The following is a 23,818-nucleotide window of genomic DNA, read 5'->3' on the forward strand; positions in this document are numbered from 1 at the left end:
TTTTTCTTCTAGCTATGAGAACAGTGATCCCTCGACTCTGGAAATCCCAGACGATGCCGACACGCCTGAACTGGACAGTGGCCCTAGACGACATTAGGTACATGGAAGAGCTGAGAGCCAAAGATGACAACAAATGGTCAAAGTATTACGCTGTGTGGGAGGTATGGATGACGTTTCGAAGTTCCACCAAGTTTGAACAGTGGCTCTTGCATGGGGTTCTACCCATTTAATAGATGGTAGGGGTCCCATCAGGGGCTCTACTCTGAGACGCTACATCTCTTTCCCTCCCTTCTCTCCCCCTTCCTTCTTCTCTATTCCTTTACCATCTCTCACCACTCCAGCTCATCTATGTCCCTCCCAATTACTATCTTTCTTATTCTTTTTCACATCCCGCTTTTCTATGTCCTATTTTTCTTTCCCCCAATATACCACATTCATGTTGAGTCGAGGATCATCTTGAACTGACCCGACTCTCATTAACTCTTCAAGATTTAACCTTTCCATAAGTAACTCACACGGTTTAACAAATTGAAATAGTTTTCTTTTTTGGTACTACTTAGCTGTTGAATCTAAGCCATTTAAACACGTGGCATCGACCGATGAGACACTGCTGCTTAAGGCATAGTCAACCATCCACACTGATCTCACAGTGTGGTCTCAGATGCCTCCGTCAATCTGACTTCGGGGTTTGTTAATCTTAATCTATATGTTAATCTATATGTCAATCTGTATGTTCTATGTAATACTTTGAATAAACATATTTTGACAGTAAATACAGGTACCCGTAAAATGACACACTTCATGTAAAATGTATAAGACATGTAGGCCATATGGACATCAAAAAACAGGGGATCCACAGTCTAGACCCCCTTTTATACAGCAGTGCAGGGAATCGCTGCAAAACTTGTCTCCCAACTTGGTGGACTCAATGTGGTCATGAATTTTAATAGACCCCCTAAATAGTATACTTATTCTGCAGCAGCAGCAAGATAGATGCATCCTCTGCGTCTACAGGAAAGGAGGTTTCTACACCAACATAAAAGGGGATTCTTTACTGTAAGAGCAGTGAGACTATGGAACTCTCTGCGTAAGGATGTGGTGATGGCGAATTTGATAAAAGAGTTCAAGAGGGGCCTGGACACCTTTCTTGAGTAATACAATATTATATGTTATAATCATTCGGTGATCCAGGGATTATTCTGATTGCCAGATTGGAGTCAGGAAGAATTTTTTTCATCTAAATGGGAAGAATTTTTTTTTGCCTTCCTATGGATCAACATTGGGGGATAATAGGCTGAACTGGATGGACATAGTATGTGAAAAAAGACCTATGTTACTAAGTCAATCCTCATGATTGCTTGGTTACTTTGTCGGCTTCAGCCAAGTAAGGAGTTGTTCAGATGGGACAACCTCTTTGAAGGGAATGTGTAATTGGAAAATGGCCTTTTGTTTAAATCAAAATTTCATGTTAAAGAGGTTTTCCCAGCAGTAAAACCATTGATAAACTATCCTCAGGCGGGTCATCCGGACCCCTGCCGATCAGCTGATTAAAGTGACAGGGAAACTCTGGTGTCACTATGACTGGCTTCACACTAGGCACAGGGTGTTACACTATATAGCAGCGATGCCTGATATTGCAGTTCAATCCCATTCACTTGAATGGAACTGAGCTGCTCTCAAGCCATGTTACCAACAAAAAGAAAGTTGCTGTCTCTTCAAATCAGCTGATCGGTAGTGCTCCCCAAGGGCAGACCTCTGCTAGTCAACTATTGATGGTCTATCCTGAGGATAGGTCATTTAAAATTCAGTCCAGAAAAAAAACTTTTTAATATATGTTATAGCAGAGAACTTTGTACAGAAAACCAATGCCAAGTATTGGATGCCACAGTCGCTGATTGGTCAGGACAACGTCATTAAAATGGTCTTGATGTCTCAGCTACTATATAACCTCCATAATTCAACAGGTTGGATACACTTAAAAGGGATTGTCTGGCTAAAAACGAACCTAAAATCATATGAAAATGAATGAAAAAAAATGGTACTTACCTCTTCTCGGCCCCGCCAATCCAGCTCCTGGTCTCTGTTGACAGTGGAAAGCAGGTGACCGCTACTTGCCAAACAGAGGCTACAGTGTCGCCACCTGTTCTCCTGGCATCAGCACTCACATCCTGGCTGCCATGGTGCTGCCGAGAGTTCAGGAGTAATGTGATCTGGATTTTTTGTGCTAGACTCACTGCTTACTCCTTGTTAGACGTGTAATGATGTATATTATGTATCAAAATGTGTCGTAAAAGTAAAATAAAAGTTTTATTGAATTTAAGTGAAAAAAAAAAAGCTGCATTTTTTTTTTTTATTTAGAGGTCATGATCTAGGTTTAAAGGAAAATCCTAATATCCATCAATTTTTACCACTAAGGGTCCTTTTACACAGGATGATTGTCGAGTGCCTAAGTGTATGGAGGCAGAGTTCATAGATGAAGGACTGCCTGTTTACACGGGTCTATCGTCGTTTGATTTCTATGCCGGTATAAAGTGAACGACAAACGTCAAGCAAACTAAATATCGTTCACTTTTAAGTCGCTGGAAGGGTTTTCCCTCTCCCTGCACAATGACTTCTGCACAGGTCACAGAACGTGCCTAGAACAGTCTCCCATAAAGGTCAATGAGTCTCCTCCTGCCCATTGTGTCTATGGCCCATGAGGCTACTGTGAAGCAACTTGTTGCTAACAGCAGTTCAGACAAGATGGCAACCCCCATGAACAGGAAAATATCTACAACCAGAAAATTAAAATATTAGAAAAATGGACTTTGTTTTAATTAGTAAAGCATACATACCGTAGGTGATAACATTCCCTTTAACTAATGAGTTGGAATGAAGTTTTCTTATATACTCACCTTGGGAAAGGCACTGGTTTGCAAGAGCCACCTGGCCAGAATGCAGATATAGATTGAGCCGGGTGAAGATACTGGTCAGAGAAGGAATGGTGATAAAGCAGAAGGCAACACAAGCCTGTAACAAAGAAATGCACTACTCAGGAACAATAAACCTACAAGTCATAATAGGTCCTTGCTGTATGACATGATACAACCGGCTTAGACAATGCATGCTAACAGGAGTTGTCCCTCCTCTGGACCCCCTCTATCAGCTACTGCAGCTTCCCCTATAGTAGAATTGCACGTCTAGGACTAATCATATACCTGGGTGCCATGCAATACTACCTCTTCTGCTGTAGAAGAAAAAAATGTGCCAGCCCACAGCTTCCTTACAACCCACATTAAAAAAATGGTTGCCCCAGAGCACATATTCCTACTGTAAGTACGGATGACCTTGCCACTATATCATCCCTTTTGAAGGTTATGGAGACATTCATTTGGTCACCAAGCTTGCATACAAATATACATAAAACACTTCCACTTCCTTCTTTCCCCATTCTTGTGTCTTTTACTCCTAGTATCTCATCCCGTCCTACTAGAAATAATAACCATGGTTAAGAACATAGAGGTAGGAACACCCACAATTTTGTTCACAAGTACCCTTAAGATAAACTTCTCCCTCTAGGGCTGTGGTGGCAAACCTGAGGCACGCAAAGCCCCCTCTGCTGGCACACGCGCCAGCAGCAGCTCACTATGGTAGTGAATACCGACCGGGGTGTTGCGGCTCCTCATCCAGCAATCACTCAGCGGTACTGCTAGCGGCGTCGACTGTGATGTTAGTGTGCAACCGGGATCCTCCTGCCCTGACCTCTCCTCCCTGGTTCCATGAGAGCAGAGGGGAGGAGGTGTCCGGAGGCACACACTTATGTCAGCAGCAGTGCCGAGCAGAGCAGTAACGGCACTTCAACGAGGAGGAGGAGGTAAGTATATGGGTCTCAGGTGGGAACTTCTACTACTGGGGCTGATATCTGGGATGCTATTAGTAAAAGTGTCCCCTATATCAGACCCAGTAGTAGTATTATTACTGAGACCACTGTGGGAGAAACTTACTGCTGCGACCTCTGTGGGGGTCCCTATTGCTACTGGCGCCGCTGTGGGGGTCCCTATTGCTACTGGGGCCGCTGTGGGGGTCCCTATTGCTACTAGGGGCCAATGTGGGGGTCCCTATTGCTACTAAGGGGCCGATGTGGGTGTCCCTATTGCTACTAGGGGTTGATGTGGGGGTCCCTATTGCTACTGGGGCCACTGTAGGGTTCATTTTTCCTACTGGGGCCGCTGTGGGGGGGGGGGGGGATCACCATTCCTACTGAGGCCACTATGTTGGTCACTATTACTACTGAAACCACTGTAGGGGGGTAACTACTACTACTGGGGCTACTGTGGAGGTCACTACTACTACCGAGGGGGTCACTATTGCTACTGAGGCCACTGTGGGGGACACTATTACTACTGCGGCCACTGTGAGGGACACCATTACTACTGAAGCTACTGTGGGGGGGGTCACTATTACTACTGGGGGGGGTCACTATTACTACTGAAGGGGTCACTATTACTGCTGTGGCCACTGTGGGGGACACCATTTCTGCTGAGGCCACTATGGGGGAGGGTGGGTCATTAATACTACTAGGGCCGCTGTGGGGGGTCACTAATACTACTGGGGACGCTGTGGGGCTCACTATTGCTACTGAGACCACTGTTGAGGTCACAATTACTTCTGAGACCACTGTGGGGGACACTATTACCACTGAGACCACTGTGGAAGTCACTATGTACTACTTGGGCTACTGTGGCGGCGGTCACTATTACTGCTGAGGCTGCTGTGGGGGCCTTTATTACTACTGGGCCTACGTAGATAATACACATCACTGTATAATTAGGTTGGTAGAGAGGTTCAGTCACTCCAGTACATCATAAATAACACAATAATTCTTAAAATCTGATCAGATACACAGAAGCCAAATCTCCGAGGCCACAGGTCCCGCTCCAGAGCGTGCATCCACTAGGGGGTACGTCTGAGCTCCAGAATAGATGAAGACATTAATTGTGGTGAATATAACGTGAGGGGGGAAAATCACACCACAGACCCCACACTTTATCAAATTTCTCAGGACACTTACGTCCCTTGTAGACTATATAATTATATGGCACCACCGAATTGACCAGCTTTCTCCACATTGAGAGTGAGGGGTTCTTACGATCCGTCCACCGCAGTGCAATCGCTTTTCTCACAAGGAACAATGATTCCCGAAGAAAGATTTTTTTTATGGTGTTGCCAGCTTTCTTCATCTAATATTCCAAATAGACAGATCTCTGGGCTCGGTGGAACAGGGACTCCCACAAGTTCAGAGAGGAAACCCGTGACCTCCCCCCAGAAACTTTCAATAACGGGACACTCCCACATCATGCGCCAAAAATCGGAATATTCGCAGGAACTTAATAACAGGACACTCCAGCCCTGTCCTTTTTATAAAGACCAATGTAAACTTATACGCCATGATAAGCCCCGCCCCCTGATGTGTTGTCACTTTGCGATAAATAAGTGGGTTTTGGGTTGCAGTTTGGGCACTCGGTCTCTAAAAGGTTCACCACAACTGTTCTAGCATTTCTATTCATTTCAATGCATGTCAAGGCCTGGTAGAATAGTTTTTATAATATGATAAATAATGTATATGTAAATCAAGAGACAGGGCCACAGTAACTAAGAAATGAAAATAACCTCAAAATTATTAACATCATTAAAGTGCATAACAGAGATTACAGTTACATCACACCTACCCTGACAAATGAGGCAGTCTTTCTGGAATGATTTCCTTTCATCACTTTTTTGGTTTCCATGGCCAAAAGGTTCACACTCTAAGGAAAGAATATGGTGACAATAGAATAGAGATCTTATCAGGCTCCCAGAATTGCTTAGATTGGCAAGGATTACCCTTCATTCGTCTATTAAAGCGTTGCTCACAGATTACAGATTTGGTAAGTATTTTGCATCAGTATATTATAAAGGTACAATCAAAATGATTAAACCTCCAATGCAAACTAGATTTGGTTCCCAAATTTACAGTTATTTGCTAAAAGACAGTTGGTTTCTCCAAATTAAACACAAAATGCCACTTTTAATGACTATTACAGTTTCAAAACTATTCAATCCCCTGAACAAAATCCCTCATAAGAGTGCCCATTTGCAATTTAGATGTTGTCTCAGGCACACCTGATGCAACTAATCAAGTGATTCATTAGTTGCATCAGGTGTGCTTGAGATAAAACACATCAAATATCTGGATTGGCTCAGGTTTTGTTGACTGTAATGTTTCACTGCAAGCTAGAAATGTCAAGAGAGTGGTTCAAAAAGTTAAGAGAAGAAAAAGGATACAAAAAGACAGCAAAGGCACTGAATGTTCCTAGAGATATAGTTGAAAGTATAGTTCACAGTTTAAGGAACTATGGCACTACCTTGACATGACAGAAAGAGGAACTGGCTGCCAATTGGTAGAAGAAGGCACCAAAATTTCCATTTGTACAGTAAGGTGCATGCTGAATGCTGAAGGTCTTCTTGGCCGAACTCCAAGATGTACTGAACCATAAGCACAAGAAAAGTCACCTCCAATATGCTCAAAACCATACAAATAGGGCACAGAAGTTCTGTGATTTCGTTCTTTGAAGCAATGAAACAAAACTGGAATTTTTGGGCCTGTAGATCAGCAATATGTCTGGAGGAGGAAGAATGAAGCATACAGTGAACAGACCACTCCTGCCAATAGTGAAGCATGGTGGTGGCTTGGATGGTGCTCTGGGGTGATTTCGCTTCCTCTGGCACTGAAAACTTGCAGCGAATGGAGGGCAAGATGGACTCAATCAAGTATAAGGAAATCCTAGGAGAAAATGTTATGTCTTCTGTGAGAAAAATGAAACTTGAGCATCACTAGACCATCCAAACAGGATAGTAATGCACAACTCAATGTCCACCAAGGCTTGGTTTTGGAAAGTAGTAGTCCTGGAAGATTCTGTAGTGGCCATCACAGTTGTCTGACGTGAACGCCATATAAACTCTTAGGTGAAATTAGAAGGTGGTTGCAGCACACAAACCAAGAATATTAGTGAACTGGAGGCCATTGCCCATGAGGAATGGGCTATGATTCCTCAAGAACACTGTCAAAAGCTGCTGTTTGACTATTTATCCTGTTTCCAGTAGGTCATAATAGCAAAAGCTGTTCTACTACCGTTTTCCCCTGAAAATAAGCCATTCCCGGATTTATCTGGATTTTCGGTGAGTCTTGAAATATAAGCCCTACCCCAAAAATAAGCTCTAGTTACACTACATTAAAAAAAAGGAATACATTACCTAGCAGGCTCGGTCTAGGTCTCTCCAGCTGCTCTACATAGCTCCGTCGAGGTACACAAAGTCCTCGGCCGCTCATACAACATCACTTCCTCGTTACGGGATTCATATATCCCACTTCCAGGAAGCGATGGCTGTGATTGATTCTTCGACGGCTGCTCAGCCAATCACAGCCACCTGCTTCATAGAGGCAGGATTTATGAATCTCGTAAACAGAAAGTGATCCTGTGTAGACAGCCGAGGACTGCAGGAACAGCATCGGGACTGTGGAGAGCAGCGGGAAGGACCTGGACGGAGCCTGCTAGGTAAGTAAAATAAGACATTCCCCAAAAATAAAACCTAGAGCCTCTTTTGGGGCAAAAATTAATATAAGACAGTGTTTTATTTTCACGGAAATACGGTAAGTACTAAAGACGCTTGCAAGGGGTTGAATTATTTCGAGACTGCAGTAGTCATTAAAACAAAAGTGGCATTTTGTGTTGAGTTTGGAGAAACCACTTGTTAGGCCCAATGTCCACGGGGAAAATAGATTTATTAAATCCGCGCGGGTCTCCCGCATGCGTGATCTGCGCCCATAGGAAATCATTGGGCACCCGCAGGTAATGAAATACATACGGATGTGGGCGGATCACACAGGCAGGAAAACACCCGCAGCATGCTCCATTTTGTGCGGTTTTCCAGCACGGATGGCTTCCACGGCTTCTATTGAAGTCAATGGAAGACATCTGCCCCGCGACACTGATGCAGCTGACACTGAGTCTGTACCACGGGACAGCAGGAGTTTACAAAAAAAATATGACACAGCGCAGAAGAAAGAAGATGCGGCTGCGACGGTGGAGAGCCCCGCAGCGTCTGGATAGGTAAGTATACTGTATACTCGTGTCTGCGGGCCGGGTGGAATCCGCTGCAGGATTCAGCACAGGGAAACAGTGCGGGCCCGTGGACATGAGGCCTAATATTAGTTGTGTTGAGTTATTTATATTGCTGCTGTTTGTTTGTTTTTCTGCAAACAGCCAAAAGTTGGTAAATTTAGCAAATAAACCTAATGTGCAATGGAGCGTTGAATAATTCTGATTGCGAATATATACATGCACACATGACATATATAAATCAGTGAAGGCGTACTGTGGTATTCAGCCGCCCGCTGGGGATTTTCATGTTGAAGTAAAGATAACAGCAGCATGATAGGAGCGCTGCACGAATCCCTCAGGAGTAACATGTAATCTGTAACATACTTCTATGCTGCGTCATTGTGCCTTACAGCGGAGACATTCCCCCTCGTGAACACAACTCACATGAATTAATTGGACAAGAACCGGCTCCAGATTGCAGAACAGCGCTCTGGCTTCCACGTAAAAACTGAGCTGTTGTTCAAAGTCACGCCCAAAGGAGACCTGAGAATTAAGCAAAGTCAGTGCCAGATCTGGTGTAACCTGGACAGCATTAGAACATATTACGTCTCTGATAGTACAGAGTTTCCACAAGGGAACACAATGTATTCCTGCAGCTGGCAACATTTAAAGACATTTTACAATAAGGTCTTAATCTATTCTGATACAGATGCCAACAGAGAGATTCCCAAATGACTTTATTCCCTGTGTTCCTGCGCCCTAAAGACTCACTAATTATATCAATAAGGCCCTGGTAATTACTTTATGACAATAGCAAATTATAATAAGGAATGGAAACTTTCACCAGTAACATTGCTGGAAACCTATGGTGAGACACAGCACCACCTAGTGACTCATTGCTGAACTGCAGCTAATTAAAATACACATGCATCTCTTAGGCCTCCTTCACAAGGACTTATTTGCGCAATACGCAGAGAATAGAACCCATTGATTTTTATGGGTTTGTTCACATGCTGGCATTTTCCAGCGCATTTCAGTCACGCAAAATAAAAACTGCAGCAAGCTCTATTGTCCTGCACATTTGCGCACTAAAAGTCCCCATAGATGTCAATGGGAATGCGTGAAACACTGTGTAATTGAGCAGGAAAAAACACCTGTTGAACTCAGACTAATTGGTCATTTTAAATCCATACGTCTATGTGCCGCACGCAAATAAACATGCCTTGCTGGGCCCAAAATGTGCAGTATAATACGTCAATGTGCAAGCAAAAAAGCATCATGCATTTTGCAAATATGCAGCGCTCAGATGCACAAAACACGCATATGCTTGTGTGAAGGAAACCTAAGGCTGCCTGTCCATGGGCAATTGTTCATTGCGTTACCCGCAGGGATAATCGGGCTGCAGGTAGCGCAGTAAATGCTTTCCATAGCGTTGCTATGAAAAGCGCAATCACAGCTTCCCCAAGCTAAGAATCATAGCAATTCTCCGCTAGTGGAATCTAAATCACGGTGTGCCACAATTCTCTGTAGTGAGCTTATCAGTCAGATAGGCTCCCTGCAGAGAACTGACAGCGGCCACCCCTCCTCCCCCACAGTCCCCCAAAAAATTGCGTTAAAAAAGCTTCACATTTTATACCCTATCTGCACAAAACGTTGTTCCTCCTTTGCTTTTTACGTTGCCCTTGCCAATTTTGTTTTCTAAAAGTGGGTGTGGCTTTGCAGGAAAGGACATGGCTGACTGCGGCCCCACAGACTTTCTGTGATTTATGCTAGAAATTGGCGTAAATTATAACAGAAATCCACTCAAGTTCTTAGTTGCTAAAGATTTCGGTTTCTGGTTCATGGAGGGTTTAAATGTATTAAGCGGCTTGCGTTCCTTAATACATTTGTCGCATCCTCCTCCAGAGCACTTTAGATTAGGACCAGTGTATTAATAACTTTCCCCTGTAGAGTATTCTTTATTTACAACCCAAAAACTCATTAAAATTTTCAGAGTTCTAAAATCTTGTAAACTGGATGCAAACTTTAGCTGCCATGTAACTTCAAAGTATTAGTCCTCTGTGTACATGATGCAGAAAACATTCAACAGGGGAACAAAATCTGCCTACCATTCTTATGAATCCATTAATGAGGTGAGCAAGTGTCCTCTTCTCATCCTCCAGGGTCAGGGCACTGCACAAATGTAACACAAATCATTAGTCTCATACTCAAGTTAAAATGGCATAGAATTGGGGAACCATACAGAATATAAATACGTATGCTTTTTATAGTTGCCAGAGAAGGCCTGACCATGCACTGACCAACTAATAGCAAAGCAATAGAACACAACGAAAAAGACCCTGCAGGGAAATCCTCATCATATAGTAAGCACTGAAGACAGATCACAGTCTTCATTCTTAACAAACATGGTTCCACTGTACAAACCTCACTGCAAAACCGCTGCAATTAGTTGCCCGGTTTATGGCGGTATGGCACACTACTGCTACATTTACAGTTGTTCTTAAAGGGGCTGGCCCACGAAACACATATATCACCAATCCCCAGGATAGGTAATTATTATATGATCGCTGGGCATCCGGCTTGGTTGGAGTTTCCCCACCAATCACAAACAGGGGTCCTAAGTCCCTGTTTGAAATAATTAGTGGTCACACATGTGCACTACTGCTTCATTCACCGACTATAGCACTGACAGATTGCAGTGCTTGGGACCCCATTAATGTAATTGCTGAGGATCCCACTGATCACAGATTTATCGCCTATTCTGTGGTCAGGTAATAATGTTCTTTTTAGGCCAAACCCTTTAAAAGCTTTGTTCCCGCGGGATATGAAATGCTTCCCAATGTGATATTTATCGTTTATCAAAAGAATGTGCAAAAGAAGAAAAGACTTACTTTACAGAATCATGCATAGTCTTACAGACATGGAGAAGAGCGCTCAGTATGACTGGATCCTTGGTCACTTCCTGCTGATGTCTAGGGGGAGGAAGAGCAAACTGTATGAGAGTCTACAATATCCACAATATCCATTATCTATGCTGTAAAAAGCAGTATACTGTTATTTGACATTTCTATTCAACTTAGCTTTACTGTAGATAGAAGGGATGATAAATGACTATTACTAGTGACATTGCTGCTCTCATAGGACCATGATAGAAAGCTATAATGGGTATATACAGTGGTGAACTGGGGCCATAAAGACACCATCTTTATAGACAAGTCCGATGCGTCTCTTCCCATCTTTGATTCTGTGAGTTATCAGGGGTCCTGTGGGGCTTAGAGAGTATTTCATGGTGTATTTCACCAAAGCAGCTACATTATGGTCCCCATGACTAAAACGCAAAAGGTGATCTGTCGCCATGTTACTAACTGAAAACCCAAAATGTAGCTTTAAGGTTTTGAGACCATAAAGGTTTACAAATCGCAACCAAGATACCTACGGAGTAAAACTGCTTACTTGATAAACGCCTCCATGATGCATTTGCAAACCTCGACTCGAACACTTTCTTTCTGGAACATGTCCATAAATGGAAGGAATTTCTCCTAAAACCAAGATATAGACGTTTAAAAGAACTCTACAATACAAGCAGAAGTAAACGTCAAGAAAGAAGAGAACTTACCACGGAAAAGAGGACGGAGAAGTCATGAAAATGTGCAATGACTTTGGTAATTACAGACTGAAGCTGGAAAACAAAAGAAACAAAAATGATAAACTAAGAAACATTTAAAACTGGAAATTCGCAGTGTGATTTTTTTTCTTTTCAAATTCCCCGTCCGGTTTAGAGCGGGGATGTGTATCGAAACGCTGGCCCTCCGCTATGCCTGCGTATGGACAGCGTTTCATACGTAGTCCATGCTGCAATTTTTTTCCTCCTGCGTATCGATACGTAGTGTCCACACGCTGGGATGAATGGAAGAATGAAAGTCCATTGACCTTCATTGCCTCCATTCACCGCGTGTTACGCATGGGAAATGCGCGTGCATAATACGCGGTGACAATACGCCTGTGTCAATGAACCCTATTGACAGATCTATACTTATCCCGGGCAGCTTCAATTCATTTACTGATGTTTTCCCAACCACGTCGGCTGGAAGTCTGTTTCAAGAATCTACTACTCTTTCAGAAAAAAAAATATCTCCCGACATTGCTTCTGATTTTTCCCAACTAATCTCAGATTGTGCCGCCTTGTTGTAGTGTTTAACTTCCTAGTAAGACACTTCCCTCCTGAATCTTATTAATACCTTCAACTTATTTAAACGTTTCAATCATGTCGCCCCTCTGCCTTCCTTCCTCCACGCTATACAGGCTATACAACAGGACTTCCCCTCACATATTACAGGTCACAGAAAGGTGGAAGTGGGTGACTGATTTCTAAAGGTATGTTGACACATGTTGATTTAATATGCCATGTATTAAAGGGGTTGTCCCGCGACACAAAGTTGGGATATACACTTCTGTATGGCCATATTAATGCACTTTGTAATGTACATTGTGCATTAATTATGAGCCATACAGAAGTTATTCACTTACCTGTTCCGTTGCTAGCGTCCCCGTCTCCATGGTGCCGTCTAATCTTCAGCGTCTAATCGCCCGATTAGACGCGCTTGCGCAGTCCGGTCTTCTCCGTGTTGAATGGGGCTGCTCGTGCTGGAGAGCTGCTCCTTGTAGCTCCGCCCCGTCACGTTTGCCGATTCCAGCCAATCAGGAGGCTGGAATCGGCAATGGACCGCACAGAAGACCTGCGGTCCACCGAGGGTGAAGATCCAGGCGGCCATCTTCACAAGGTAAGTAAGAAGTCACCGGAGCGCGGGGATGCGGGTAAGTACTATCCGTTTGTTTTTTTTCAACACATGCATCGGGTTTGTCTCGCGCCGAACGGGGGGGCTATTGAAAAAAAAAACCCGTTTCGGCGCGGGACAACCCCTTTAACTGATTGATCCTCCAATTTCTGCCAAGAATGTACAGTTTCAGTGTTGGGGCTAATCCTCAAGTTCTCCATAATGAATCTGCAGAAAGAAGTAGCATGCTAATTTCTTGGGTGGATTTTTTTCTATGACGCAGACAAATGTGTGCAGAGATTTTCCTTAGCATGACCAAGGGGTTGCGAAAACCTTATTGACATGCATGGAACAGTCGTCATATTAACATGGAAATCCATGTCAAATCAAAAGTGAACAGGGGGGCCAGTAGCTACAAGAATCCTCAGGGCATTAAGGCTCTGTTCACATTGCATTACCCCCCACAAAATTTCCAGGGCATGCTGCAATTTAAAAAAGGGCGTGTGCCTTTATGCTGGACAGATAAAAATGGGAGCTTTTTTTGCTTTTTTTATTTTTAATCCTATTGACTACTACTCATATGTAATTTTTGCCCATTGTAGTTCAAAAACCCATGGCCAGGACTGCGGATATCTGTTCCTCTTAGTTATTTTATATGCCCAAAAGAGGAGCTCCAGAAAAGTGGAGATTTCCTCCATAAACTTTCTTACCATCAATGTGAGAAGAGTTATAATTTCATACACAATCCATACTATGATAATATATATTTTTGACAATTGTACAAAAAAAGTATTAATGTACTTAATTTCGAGTATTACCTGTGGATAGGCGTCTTCAAATGCCCGATCTGGAGTCATGTGTTTAATAACATCAGCCAGGATAGTGTTCACCTCTCTTTTCTGCAGAGCAACATAAAACAACATCACACTGGCAAATTCCCAGTCAAGTGACAGAAGTAGAACATTAAAGGGGTTTTCTCGCTATTAGGCCAGATTCACAGGACCGTATTTGTGCACACAGAATTTGCACGCAATATGCCGTGAAAAAAAACACATCGAGTTCAATGGGCTTGTTCACCTGCATGTATTTTACTGTGCATTTCGGTTGCGTAAAAAAGAAAAAAAGAGCATGCTCTATTTTCCTTCACATTTGCGCACGTAAAGTCCCCATAGATATCAATGGGGATGCACAATTTCACGCAAAATACCGTGGGAGATGCATGAAAAACTGTAATTGCGCTGGAAAAAACAAAAAAAACATCTTGAACTCATTAGACTAATTATGGCTGGGACAATCAGTGAGTATTTTTTTTTTTTGCATGCGCAAAAAGTACACTAAATTATGCTGACGCCCGTGCAAAAGAAAGAAAAAAAAAACATTAATTCCGCAAAAATGCTACACTCATAAATACGCTCGTCTGAATCCGGCCTTAGTGTTAATGGCATATTAATTAGCTTATGCCATAAATATCTGATAGGTTGCGGTCCAAGCAGTGTGACCCCACTGATGCCTGTAAAGAAGGAATCACCTTTTGCTTTTTTCCCAAATCGGCATTACCGAGCTGACAAAAGCAGCGAGCCAGGATTTGCACCAAAATACCGTTCAGCTGAAAGTGCATAAGCCAAAGGTTCCAAGTCTAATTCTTAAAGGGTTATTCCCACCTTATAAAGTGCTAGCATATTGCTAGGATACACACCATGGGGGGGTTTCAACCTTTGGGACTCCCAGCAATGCAGACACTGAATGGACAGCAGTGCTGATTTAGGACTGTGATCTCTTCTTTCAGGTTCCAAGTCACCCAAAGTGCAGGTGAACTGAAACAGCTTCATTCAAGTGAATTGGGCCATACGGTAGATCTGTGCACAACTGTTGGCCAGTAGTGCTGCAGCCCCCTTATTCTCAGTATGGGATGAGCGGCAAGGTTTCAGACGTCGGATCACCACTGATCACAAAGTGACGGCACATGCTAGCAGTATGCCATCACTTTATCAGGTGGGAATAACCCTTTAACTTTTGATGCACTTTGATGAAGTTGATAATACTTTAATACATAGAATAACTAAAAATCACTCACCGTGAAATGCCTGCAAGTATATTCAACCCACACTTCTGCGCAGTTAATGTAATCCTACAAAAAAACAACAGAAAAATAAAGATCACGTATATCAAAAACCTGTTAAGCTGTGACTTGCCAGGCAAGGCAGTGTTTTCAAAGTCAGCCAACATCACCACATCCAGCCACATCATGCTTAGACAAATAGAGGGTTTTCCAATAGGCTTCTTTCCGGTCAAAATACAGAAAACTGGACTCTACAATGGAGCCTTGTATGCAAATACCATAAAGGCAGACCATACAGTAGGAAAGGAGCTCTTTAAGAGAGGACAGACATGGTTGACAGTGAGGGTGGTCAATGAGTGGAACAGGTTACCACAGGAGGTGGTGAGTTCTCCTTCAATGGAAGTGTTCAAACAAAGGCTGAACAGACAACTGTCTGGGGTTATTTAGTAAATCCTGCACTGAGCAGGGGATTGGACCCGATGACCCTGGAGGTCCCTTCCAACTCTACCATTCTATGATTCTATGGTTGGCCCATTTCTTCTGCACTGGTTGTCACCATCTAATTGCAAGATTCCCTACTTCACAGAAAGTGCATTGTTAGCAAATGAACGAGTGGGAAATTGGCCCAGGGGTTATGGAAAAGGGATGATGAAGAAACAAAAACCAGGTTACTTTTCTCTTGGTGACAAAACCTGGCACCTACAAAAATCATCAATAGGGTAATATAAAATTTACACATAAACATGGTTTAGAGTCACCCAACAAGTAAAATAGTTTGAAATGAATTCTTATGGCTCGAACTATCTAGGAATATCTCTGACACTGCTCATGTGGTAGAGGAAGGCCAGACGAGTAAAACCCATCTATTCTGCAACGTAGAAACCTAATACCTGGGGGACTTTCAGCTTTGTGATCACTTTCCATGCTTCATTTAAAATTTGGAGTCTGTCATTCTCTGGAGGGTCAGCTAAAGCCAAGTTCAGTCCCAAGGAGCGGAAAAGTAGATGCTGGAAAATAGAAACTGTGCTCATTACTTATTAATCCAGATTTAGGTCCAGGGAGACACATGAATCAGAAATAGTTCAAAGGCACAAAAAACTTCCCAAGGTTACACATGGCTCTAGAGTGGAATGCCTGCAAATATGTCATAACTCAAAATTAACCCGATCGAATCATTACCTATACAAGGTTTACCTCGCTGCTCATAAACGGGACCTGTATCATTTTCAAAACAGCAAATCAGTTTATCAGCTACTAGGAAAATCAGCTATACGTGGACATGTCTGATCATGGATAAACTTAAAAGGAAGTTCCAACTTTTAAGTGCTCGTTCACATTGGCACCAAGTAGTTCCGTTGTTTGGATTCTAGGAGCCGAATAATTATAAAACCGGATGTTCCAGATCCAACTTATACCAGACCTCAACTGCACTAGCGAACCCCAATGATTGTAATGGGATCTGTCTGGATTTCTGTTTTGCCCCCTGGCAGTTTCTAGGGTGAAACAGTTCTGCATGCAGCGCTATTTCATCCTGGATGTAGATGTGAATGAGCCCAGATACTATTTTGCTTTGGACTTAATCAAACATTCTGTGCTGATAAGTTTCTCACGATAGCTCTATCACAGTTTGAGCTCTATTTTTGTTTTTCTGATACAGAGCTCCAAATCCCCTAGAAAATTCTGTCTGTCTGCAGTCATCACTAAGAAACTGTGTTGTATACTGATTTACTATAACTTTGTATGCAGTGAGCTCCCCCTAGTGGTGGCTCTAGACCGCCTGATTTTTTAATATATAGGTTTATATATTAAAGAAGTTTCACAGCACTTAAGAAAAACGTTTTATGGCCGTGGAACCTTGTAAAATAAAGAAATAAGTAATAGTCACCTCCTTCAGTGGCTCCCTGTGCAGCACTGGAGCCCTGGTCTCTGCAACTCCAGGCCTGGAAAAGCCAGGTGCAATCACAAGTTATTCATTGTGCATGTAACTGCTGAGCCGTCACATGCTGTTCGTAGCAGACATAGTCATATGCTCAATGAACAGCACATAAATGCAGCCATCATTTGTAGTCCGATAAAGGAAAAAATTCTTTTCAGCAGCACTCACCATAACCCATAAGGGGGGGGGGGGTTCTTCCACATGTAGTGTCCTGCACGCCTAACTGGGATTGAATCCTAATCCCATAGATTGAGAAGGAGTAAAAAGGAAAAATAGGCAGCAGAGTCCAGATCTTCAGGTGCAATAAAGACTTATATTTCCATCAGAACATCACATCATCATGAAATACAGCGACGTTTCGACCGTTACACAGATGGTCTTTGTCAAGCTTCGGAAGCTTGACAAAGACCATCTATGTAACGGTCGAAACGTCGCTGTATTTCATGATGATGTGATGTTCTGATGGAAATATAAGTCTTTATTGCACCTGAAGATCTGGACTCTGCTGCCTATCATTTGTAGTCCCACTGAAAGTCAATGGAGTGGCAGCACATTTTTGCCCAGTCTCCTCCTCATTGCAGGAGGTACAGTAAGCCTGCAGTGAGGAAGATGTGGAACACATTACCCCCGTTTTTGGAATTGGTGGAGCCCCCACCGATCAGCGATAGTTATCCACTATCCTATATCCACCATATAACTTATGACCGTGGTACAACCCCTGTAAGTATTGGAACACATTTCTTGCGTTGTGCTATTTAGGGAGTATAGATTGAAACGTGGTATTAGCACATTTGTCAGTGATGAGTGTGGACCTTCTTGAGTTAACTAAATCTGTGAAATGTTGGCAGCAAATAATGTCTGAGGTCATTCAGCTAAATAATTGGCAGATATAAAAATCTGCATTTATATGAGTCGTAATTAGAACTACCTTAGGGAAGCCGGCCTCGTCACATTCCTTAATCATTCCAATGAAGTCCATTGATCTGGCAGCAATAAACTCTGCTCTGAACGCCGACATCACGGAATTTAGCAGAAGAGCGCTGAGGAGAAGAAGATGAAAACAGAAGCTGTGCTACAAATCCACATGTATCGTCGGGATATAGTAATAATAAAATGTAATAAAGCTTAAATTGGTGTGAAAAAAATCTGTTTTCCTTTGTTTACTGATACATCTATAGGCCAATACGTTTATCTTTTTTTCAATCTTTTTCAATTAGTTTTATACTATTAAGGTACCTTTACATGGGACGACTGTCAGGCAAACGATGCCCGACACTCATCCCTGTGTCTCCGCGCTCCTGTGCTCCTGCATGGGAGCTAGCAGAGCAGACTGGTTCACGGAGCGGCCAGCAGGGGAGCGGGGCAGTGCAGGTGATTTCTCTCCTCTCACTCGCCTATCCTCCTCCATTGAGGTAATACAGCGGCTGTTCACTACTGAACATCCGTTGTTTAAGCTGAACGATGAGCTTCATCGCTCATCTTATATGGAGCATAAAAGACCAGCGATGAAGCCATGGATTTCCTCCTATTAAGTCCAGCCTGTATGCATGTAAATGTACAATATACTGAATTACTGAAATGTTCCAGTCCCCTTTGGGGACTAAAAAGAGTGAAAATGAGATCAGTAAAGATTTTCTTACTTATACGTTAAAAAAAATTTGAAAGTTCAAAACACACCCAGTTTTCACGGTTGTCACATCAAAAAAAGTTTAAAAATTTGTATTGCTGAGGCCTTAAAAGTCCAATTTATTAAAATACTACTTTATCCCAAATCATAAACACCATGAAAAAAAGATAAATTATGCAATGCCAGAATTACAGGGGGGTTTGTCACCCGCATCTCCAAGAGAAAATTGAATAAAGAGCAATTAAAAAGTTGTATGTATGCCAAATAGATTAGTAGAAACTACAGCTTGCCGTGCAAAAAATGAGCCTTCACACAGCACCATCGATGGAAAAGAAGTCATGGGGGTTAGAAGATTGCGATAGCAACTTTATTTTCAATGGTATTTTACTTCAAGTAGTACAACATAAAAAACTAGATACATTTGAGATCACCAAAATTTTACCGACCCACAAATTAAAGTATGTCATTTTTACCACTGCAAACAACATAAAAACAAACTTCACCATATAAAAAGTTTTTGTTTTTTTATATTTCGCCCCACTTTGAAATGTTGAAAGAGTTTTCCAAAATATTACATGGTATATTACATGGAACCATTAAAAAAATACAACTTGTCACACAAACAACAAGCCCTCATTTAGCTAAGTCACTGGAAAAATAAAAAAATGTTATGAATTTTTGAAAGTAGAAATGGAAAATGAAAAAACAAGAAAGGAACACAGTAGCAAAGGGTTAAAGAGGACCTATCACCTGTCCTGACATGTCTGTTTTAGTAAATACTTGCAATCCCTATGAAACAACGTTTAGTAAAAAAAAAAAAAAAAAAGATATATACATCTTGAAGAGAAACCAGAGTACAATTTGAACAACTTTTTCCATAACGGTTGTGCCGTTTCTCCCTTATTTATTAAATATTTCTTAAAAAGGTTGACAACTGGGTGTTACCTTTCTCCTCGTCAAAGGGGTGTATCCCAATGCAGTCAGCATTGATTAGACAGTATCAAAAGGAGTATGGACACCGCTCCCCAACTGGTAACACCCATTTATCAATTTATTCAGAAATTATTAGAAGGAGCAACACAATGTCTCATTTTCAGGAGGGTGTCTTATAATACTCATTAAGCAGCCGGCGTTCGGGTCCCTCGCGCTGGTCTCCGTTGCTACTGCAGGCTGTCGCGTCCTTCTTGAAGCCGACAGAGCAGTTCTTCCTGGTAGCGGGGCTTGAATAAGACGGTTCCAGCAAGCTAATGCTCTGATTGGTTAATTAAAGGGGTTGTCCCGCGCCGAAACGGGTTTTTTTTTTTTTCAACCCCCCCCCCGCTCGGCGCGAGACAACCCCGATGCAGGGAGGTAAAGAAAGCTCACCGGAGCGCTTACCTTAATCCCCGCGCTCCGGTGACTTCTCTACTCACCGCTGAAGATGGCCTCTTCCTCCGTGGACCGCAGCTCTTCTGTGCGGTCCACTGCCGATTCCAGCCTCCTGATTGGCTGGAATCGGCACGTGACGGGGCGGAGCTACACGGAGCTACACGGAGCCCCATAGAAGACTGCAGAAGACCCGGACTGCGCAAGCGCGGCTAATTTGGCCATCGGAGGCCAAAAATTAGTCGGCTCCATGGAGACGAGGACGCTAGCAACGGAGCAGGTAAGTATAAAACTTTTTATAACTTCTGTATGGCTCATAATTAATGCACAATGTACATTACAAAGTGCATTATTATGGCCATACAGAAGTGTATAGACCCACTTGCTGCCTCGGGACATCTCCTTTAAGCACCACGTCAGCCAATGAGAGCCGGCACTCATTTAACCAATCCCAGCCATTCATTGAATGACATCATTGTATGGCTGCGATTGCTTAATCGAGCACCGGCTTTCATTGGCTGACGCAGTGCTCGATTAACCAAATCAGAGCATTAGCTTGCTGGAAGCCCCGCTACCAGGGAGAACTGCTCTGTCTGCATGCAGGAGGACAGGGAAGCCTGCAGCAGAGAGGGATCCAAATGCCGGCTGCTAGGGGAGTATTTCTTTTTTTTTTTTTACACATATAGTGTGGATAGGTTTTATTTTTGGGGAAGGGATTATATTTCAAGTTTCCCCTGAAAACTAGAGTAGGGCTTATTATCGGGGGAACACGGTATATTGTGTGGTATGTGAGCATTTACTCAAACTAGCGTGACAGGAGAGCTAAATCCTCCTATAAGTTACAGCTGTATACTTGTGAAATTTTTTAAGTTCAAAATTGCAGGAAATTTAGGCCCATCCTGTGTACACTGCATATGGCAGAAACATGCATTTTTTAATATAAACCTTGTGCATTTGCAGTCCAGTCTATTGGACTTTCCCATGAGAAGTTGGAACTGTTGCCAATAATGTAAATGAAAAAAGAATTGGATGGGGTCACTTACTTGTTTCCTAGTTTCTTGCATCGCTCCATCATTTCAGTCAGTAGAGACTGTCATGTAATTGACAAGGATATTCATTATGAGATGTGATCAGGACTTATATGTAATTATACAGTAACAATAAGCACGGGGATTGGGGAAAATTCGATCTTGGCTGACTACATGTATATACAACTTAAATATACAAGTTGCATATTATAATGTAACTGTAAAATAGACAATCGCAGTCAAAATTATTAATTTACAAACTTAAAAAAATATTAAAAGAAGAACAATTTAAATAGCTCAACACAACTAATATAAAATAGTTTTTCCAAATTCAACACAAAATGCGACTTTTTATGACTACTGCAGTCTCCAAATTATTCAACCCTTAAAGGCCTCATTCCCACGAGCGCATATCGGCTGCCGTTTTCACAGCCGGCCGATATACGTTACGTTGGGAGAGGAAAATCTGGTGAACGGGCGCACAAATCAAAGGTTTGTGCGCCCGTTCAGATGGCCTGGTGAGCCCAGCGCGAATGCGCCGAGCTCACCAGGCTATCGCCCATTTTTCCTCCCTCCCCATCGCAGGCTCACCTCTCGTTCCTCCCCACTCGTTCTGTGCAATTGGAAGGGGCGGGGCTAAGCTCCGGTCCACTCTGCCTCCTCCCATTGATGAACTAGGGGCGCTTAGCTCCACCCATGTCCACCCCTTGTCCATAGCCATCAATATAAGGAGGCGCTTAGCTCTGCCCCGCCCCCTCCCATTGTACAGAACAAGCAGGGAGGTTTGAGAGGTGAGCCTGCACGGGGGAGGGGGGGGGGGTAGGAGAGCAGATGGAGGGAGTTTAGCAGCCATCTCCCATTTCCCCTCCCTCCCCATCGCAGGCTTACCAGGCTTACCCATAGGAGCCCATGCAGCGGCTGACGTATTCCAGCCCAAGCATAGTTCCAGAACTATGTTTTGGACCTGATGTAAAAAACGCCCAGCGCTATATTGGCCGGCCAGGCGTTTTTACATCTCGCAAATACGCCCATGTGACCTGATGCATTGGAATGCAATGCATCAGTTCACAGCGCATATCGGCCAGCCGTGAAAACGGACGGCCGATATGCGCTCGTGGGAAAGAAGCCTTAAAAAGAGATATTTTGTTTTGAATTTGGAGAAACCACCTGTTATATTAGTTGTGTTGAGCTGTTTATATTGTCCTTGTTTGACTGTTTTTTCAAACAGCTGAAAGCTTGTAAAATTTGATAAATTAATGTTGTGTTCATATTTTAGTGCGTTTCCACTTCCATTATAATACCAATTTATAGAAAAGAGAAGTGACAACCATATCGTCACCAAAACAGATCTGCAGTGGTTGGCACTCAGCTCTCCGAGAATGCTGAAAAGCCTAGAAAGGCAGTGATTCTGGAAAGCAGGAATGCAGTAATTTTGGCTATTGGCAAGCCCTGTTGGGTTATTAGTTTTAGAGCAGAGGAACACTCAGAGTCACTTTGAGTCAAATTATTAACCCTTTGCAATCCAATTTTGGATTCAGGGTTTCCTAGGGGGCTTTCTCTTTCTGCTATTTTACAAGGGCGCCGTCTGCTGGATAGAGCCAGTACTGCAGTATGGCACATGCTGGAGAGGCCCCCGACAACAGAGCGGCCAGTAATTTACAGTAGGAATACCCTGCTGGACGTCTTCCGACATTGGAGCTTTACAGCCTGTCTTCAGACGTCAGACAGTGGATTGGAAAGGGTTAAAGGGGTCATCTGCAATTTTAGAAAATTAACCTGAGAGCAGATCAATATATAAAAAAAAAGTATCAGAACATATAAAAGACTGATTTTTCCTCTGTTTTATTCATCTGTTCTCCAGTAGATTTTCTAAAAACTTTTGGACAACCCCTTTAAGGAAAACTCAGTTTTCTCATAATGTTATGATAAAAGTTTTCTTCCCTATTCAGACTTATTTATGGAGATTGAACATAATACATGTGACACTTACATCTGGGGCACGATAGGCAATGCAGCGTAACATCCAGTCTATGGCCGGAGAATAGAGGGTGAGATAAATCGGAATCTCCACGGATTGTACCGCCAGCTGGTTCTGCACTGTGTCACTGTGAATCTGAACAGATTGCTGCCATATCAGTCTGAGCTACGACTTTGTAGTGATGTAAAACCATAATAATTCTATTTCTTAGTATCAGAATAGTAAACTTGACACATTGAATATAAAAGCAGCATTTCTTACTTGTTTAAAGGTGAGCAGGAAATCAAAAAAGTTCTGGTTGAGATTCTCCTTGATGTGAGGAGCCACTTCCATACCAACCTAGAACACATCAAAAGATGCCATCTGCAAGGCGTCTACAATGTGTTAATAATGGCCGTATAGAAACGAGAGTTGTCCTTACCCTGCAGAGATAAGCTCGAGCATACACAGACACAAGGGGATCTCCAATGCCTTTTATCATCGATGTCAACCGGGGAAGAGACTCTGAAATCCCACTGTAATACAGACACAGTGCATACTAATGTGCAGAGCTGCTCTGGGCCATCACTGCAGGCATTCATAGACAATGCCATAATGCAATGTATAGAACAAGTGGCCCCAAAAATAGCTGAGTACTAATATATTAGGGCCCCAGGTCTTGTGAAATAGTCATATTCCAGTTGGATTAAGACTAGAGATGAGCGAGCATACTCGGATAAGCACTACTCGCTCGAGTAATGTACTTTATCCGAGTATCGCTGTGCTCGTCCCTGAAGATTCGGGTGCCGCTGCGGCTGACAGGTGAGTCGCAGCGGGAAGAAGGGGAGAGCGGGCGGGAGAGAAGGAGAGAAAGATCTTACCTCCGTTCCTCCCGCTCTCCCCTGCAGCTCCCCGCTCCGTGTCGGCACCCGAATCTTTAGCCCCGAGCAC

At 43.0% G+C, this 23,818-nt stretch overlaps 1 protein-coding gene across 1 annotated transcript in view; it reads right to left on the reverse strand.

The window, feature by feature from the left end:
- The window catches only part of VPS35L (VPS35 endosomal protein sorting factor like), an 87,041-nt gene that overhangs the window by 35,748 nt on the left and 27,475 nt on the right, over positions 1 to 23,818 (reverse strand). The window contains exons 12-26 of the mRNA XM_066576259.1: positions 23,310 to 23,403; positions 23,150 to 23,227; positions 22,901 to 23,023; positions 20,926 to 20,972; positions 17,819 to 17,930; positions 15,845 to 15,961; positions 14,970 to 15,023; positions 13,714 to 13,794; positions 11,737 to 11,799; positions 11,574 to 11,659; positions 11,012 to 11,092; positions 10,229 to 10,292; positions 8,565 to 8,663; positions 5,709 to 5,786; positions 2,895 to 3,009 (exon numbers count right to left, since the gene is read on the reverse strand). Of these exons, the coding sequence (XP_066432356.1) occupies positions 2,895 to 3,009; positions 5,709 to 5,786; positions 8,565 to 8,663; positions 10,229 to 10,292; positions 11,012 to 11,092; positions 11,574 to 11,659; positions 11,737 to 11,799; positions 13,714 to 13,794; positions 14,970 to 15,023; positions 15,845 to 15,961; positions 17,819 to 17,930; positions 20,926 to 20,972; positions 22,901 to 23,023; positions 23,150 to 23,227; positions 23,310 to 23,403 (1,292 nt within the window). The remainder of the gene's footprint in view (positions 1 to 2,894; positions 3,010 to 5,708; positions 5,787 to 8,564; positions 8,664 to 10,228; positions 10,293 to 11,011; positions 11,093 to 11,573; positions 11,660 to 11,736; positions 11,800 to 13,713; positions 13,795 to 14,969; positions 15,024 to 15,844; positions 15,962 to 17,818; positions 17,931 to 20,925; positions 20,973 to 22,900; positions 23,024 to 23,149; positions 23,228 to 23,309; positions 23,404 to 23,818) is intronic.

The sequence above is a fragment of the Eleutherodactylus coqui genome, chromosome 8 (assembly GCF_035609145.1).
Source record: "Eleutherodactylus coqui strain aEleCoq1 chromosome 8, aEleCoq1.hap1, whole genome shotgun sequence".
In the NCBI taxonomy this organism is placed as follows: domain Eukaryota; kingdom Metazoa; phylum Chordata; class Amphibia; order Anura; family Eleutherodactylidae; genus Eleutherodactylus; species Eleutherodactylus coqui.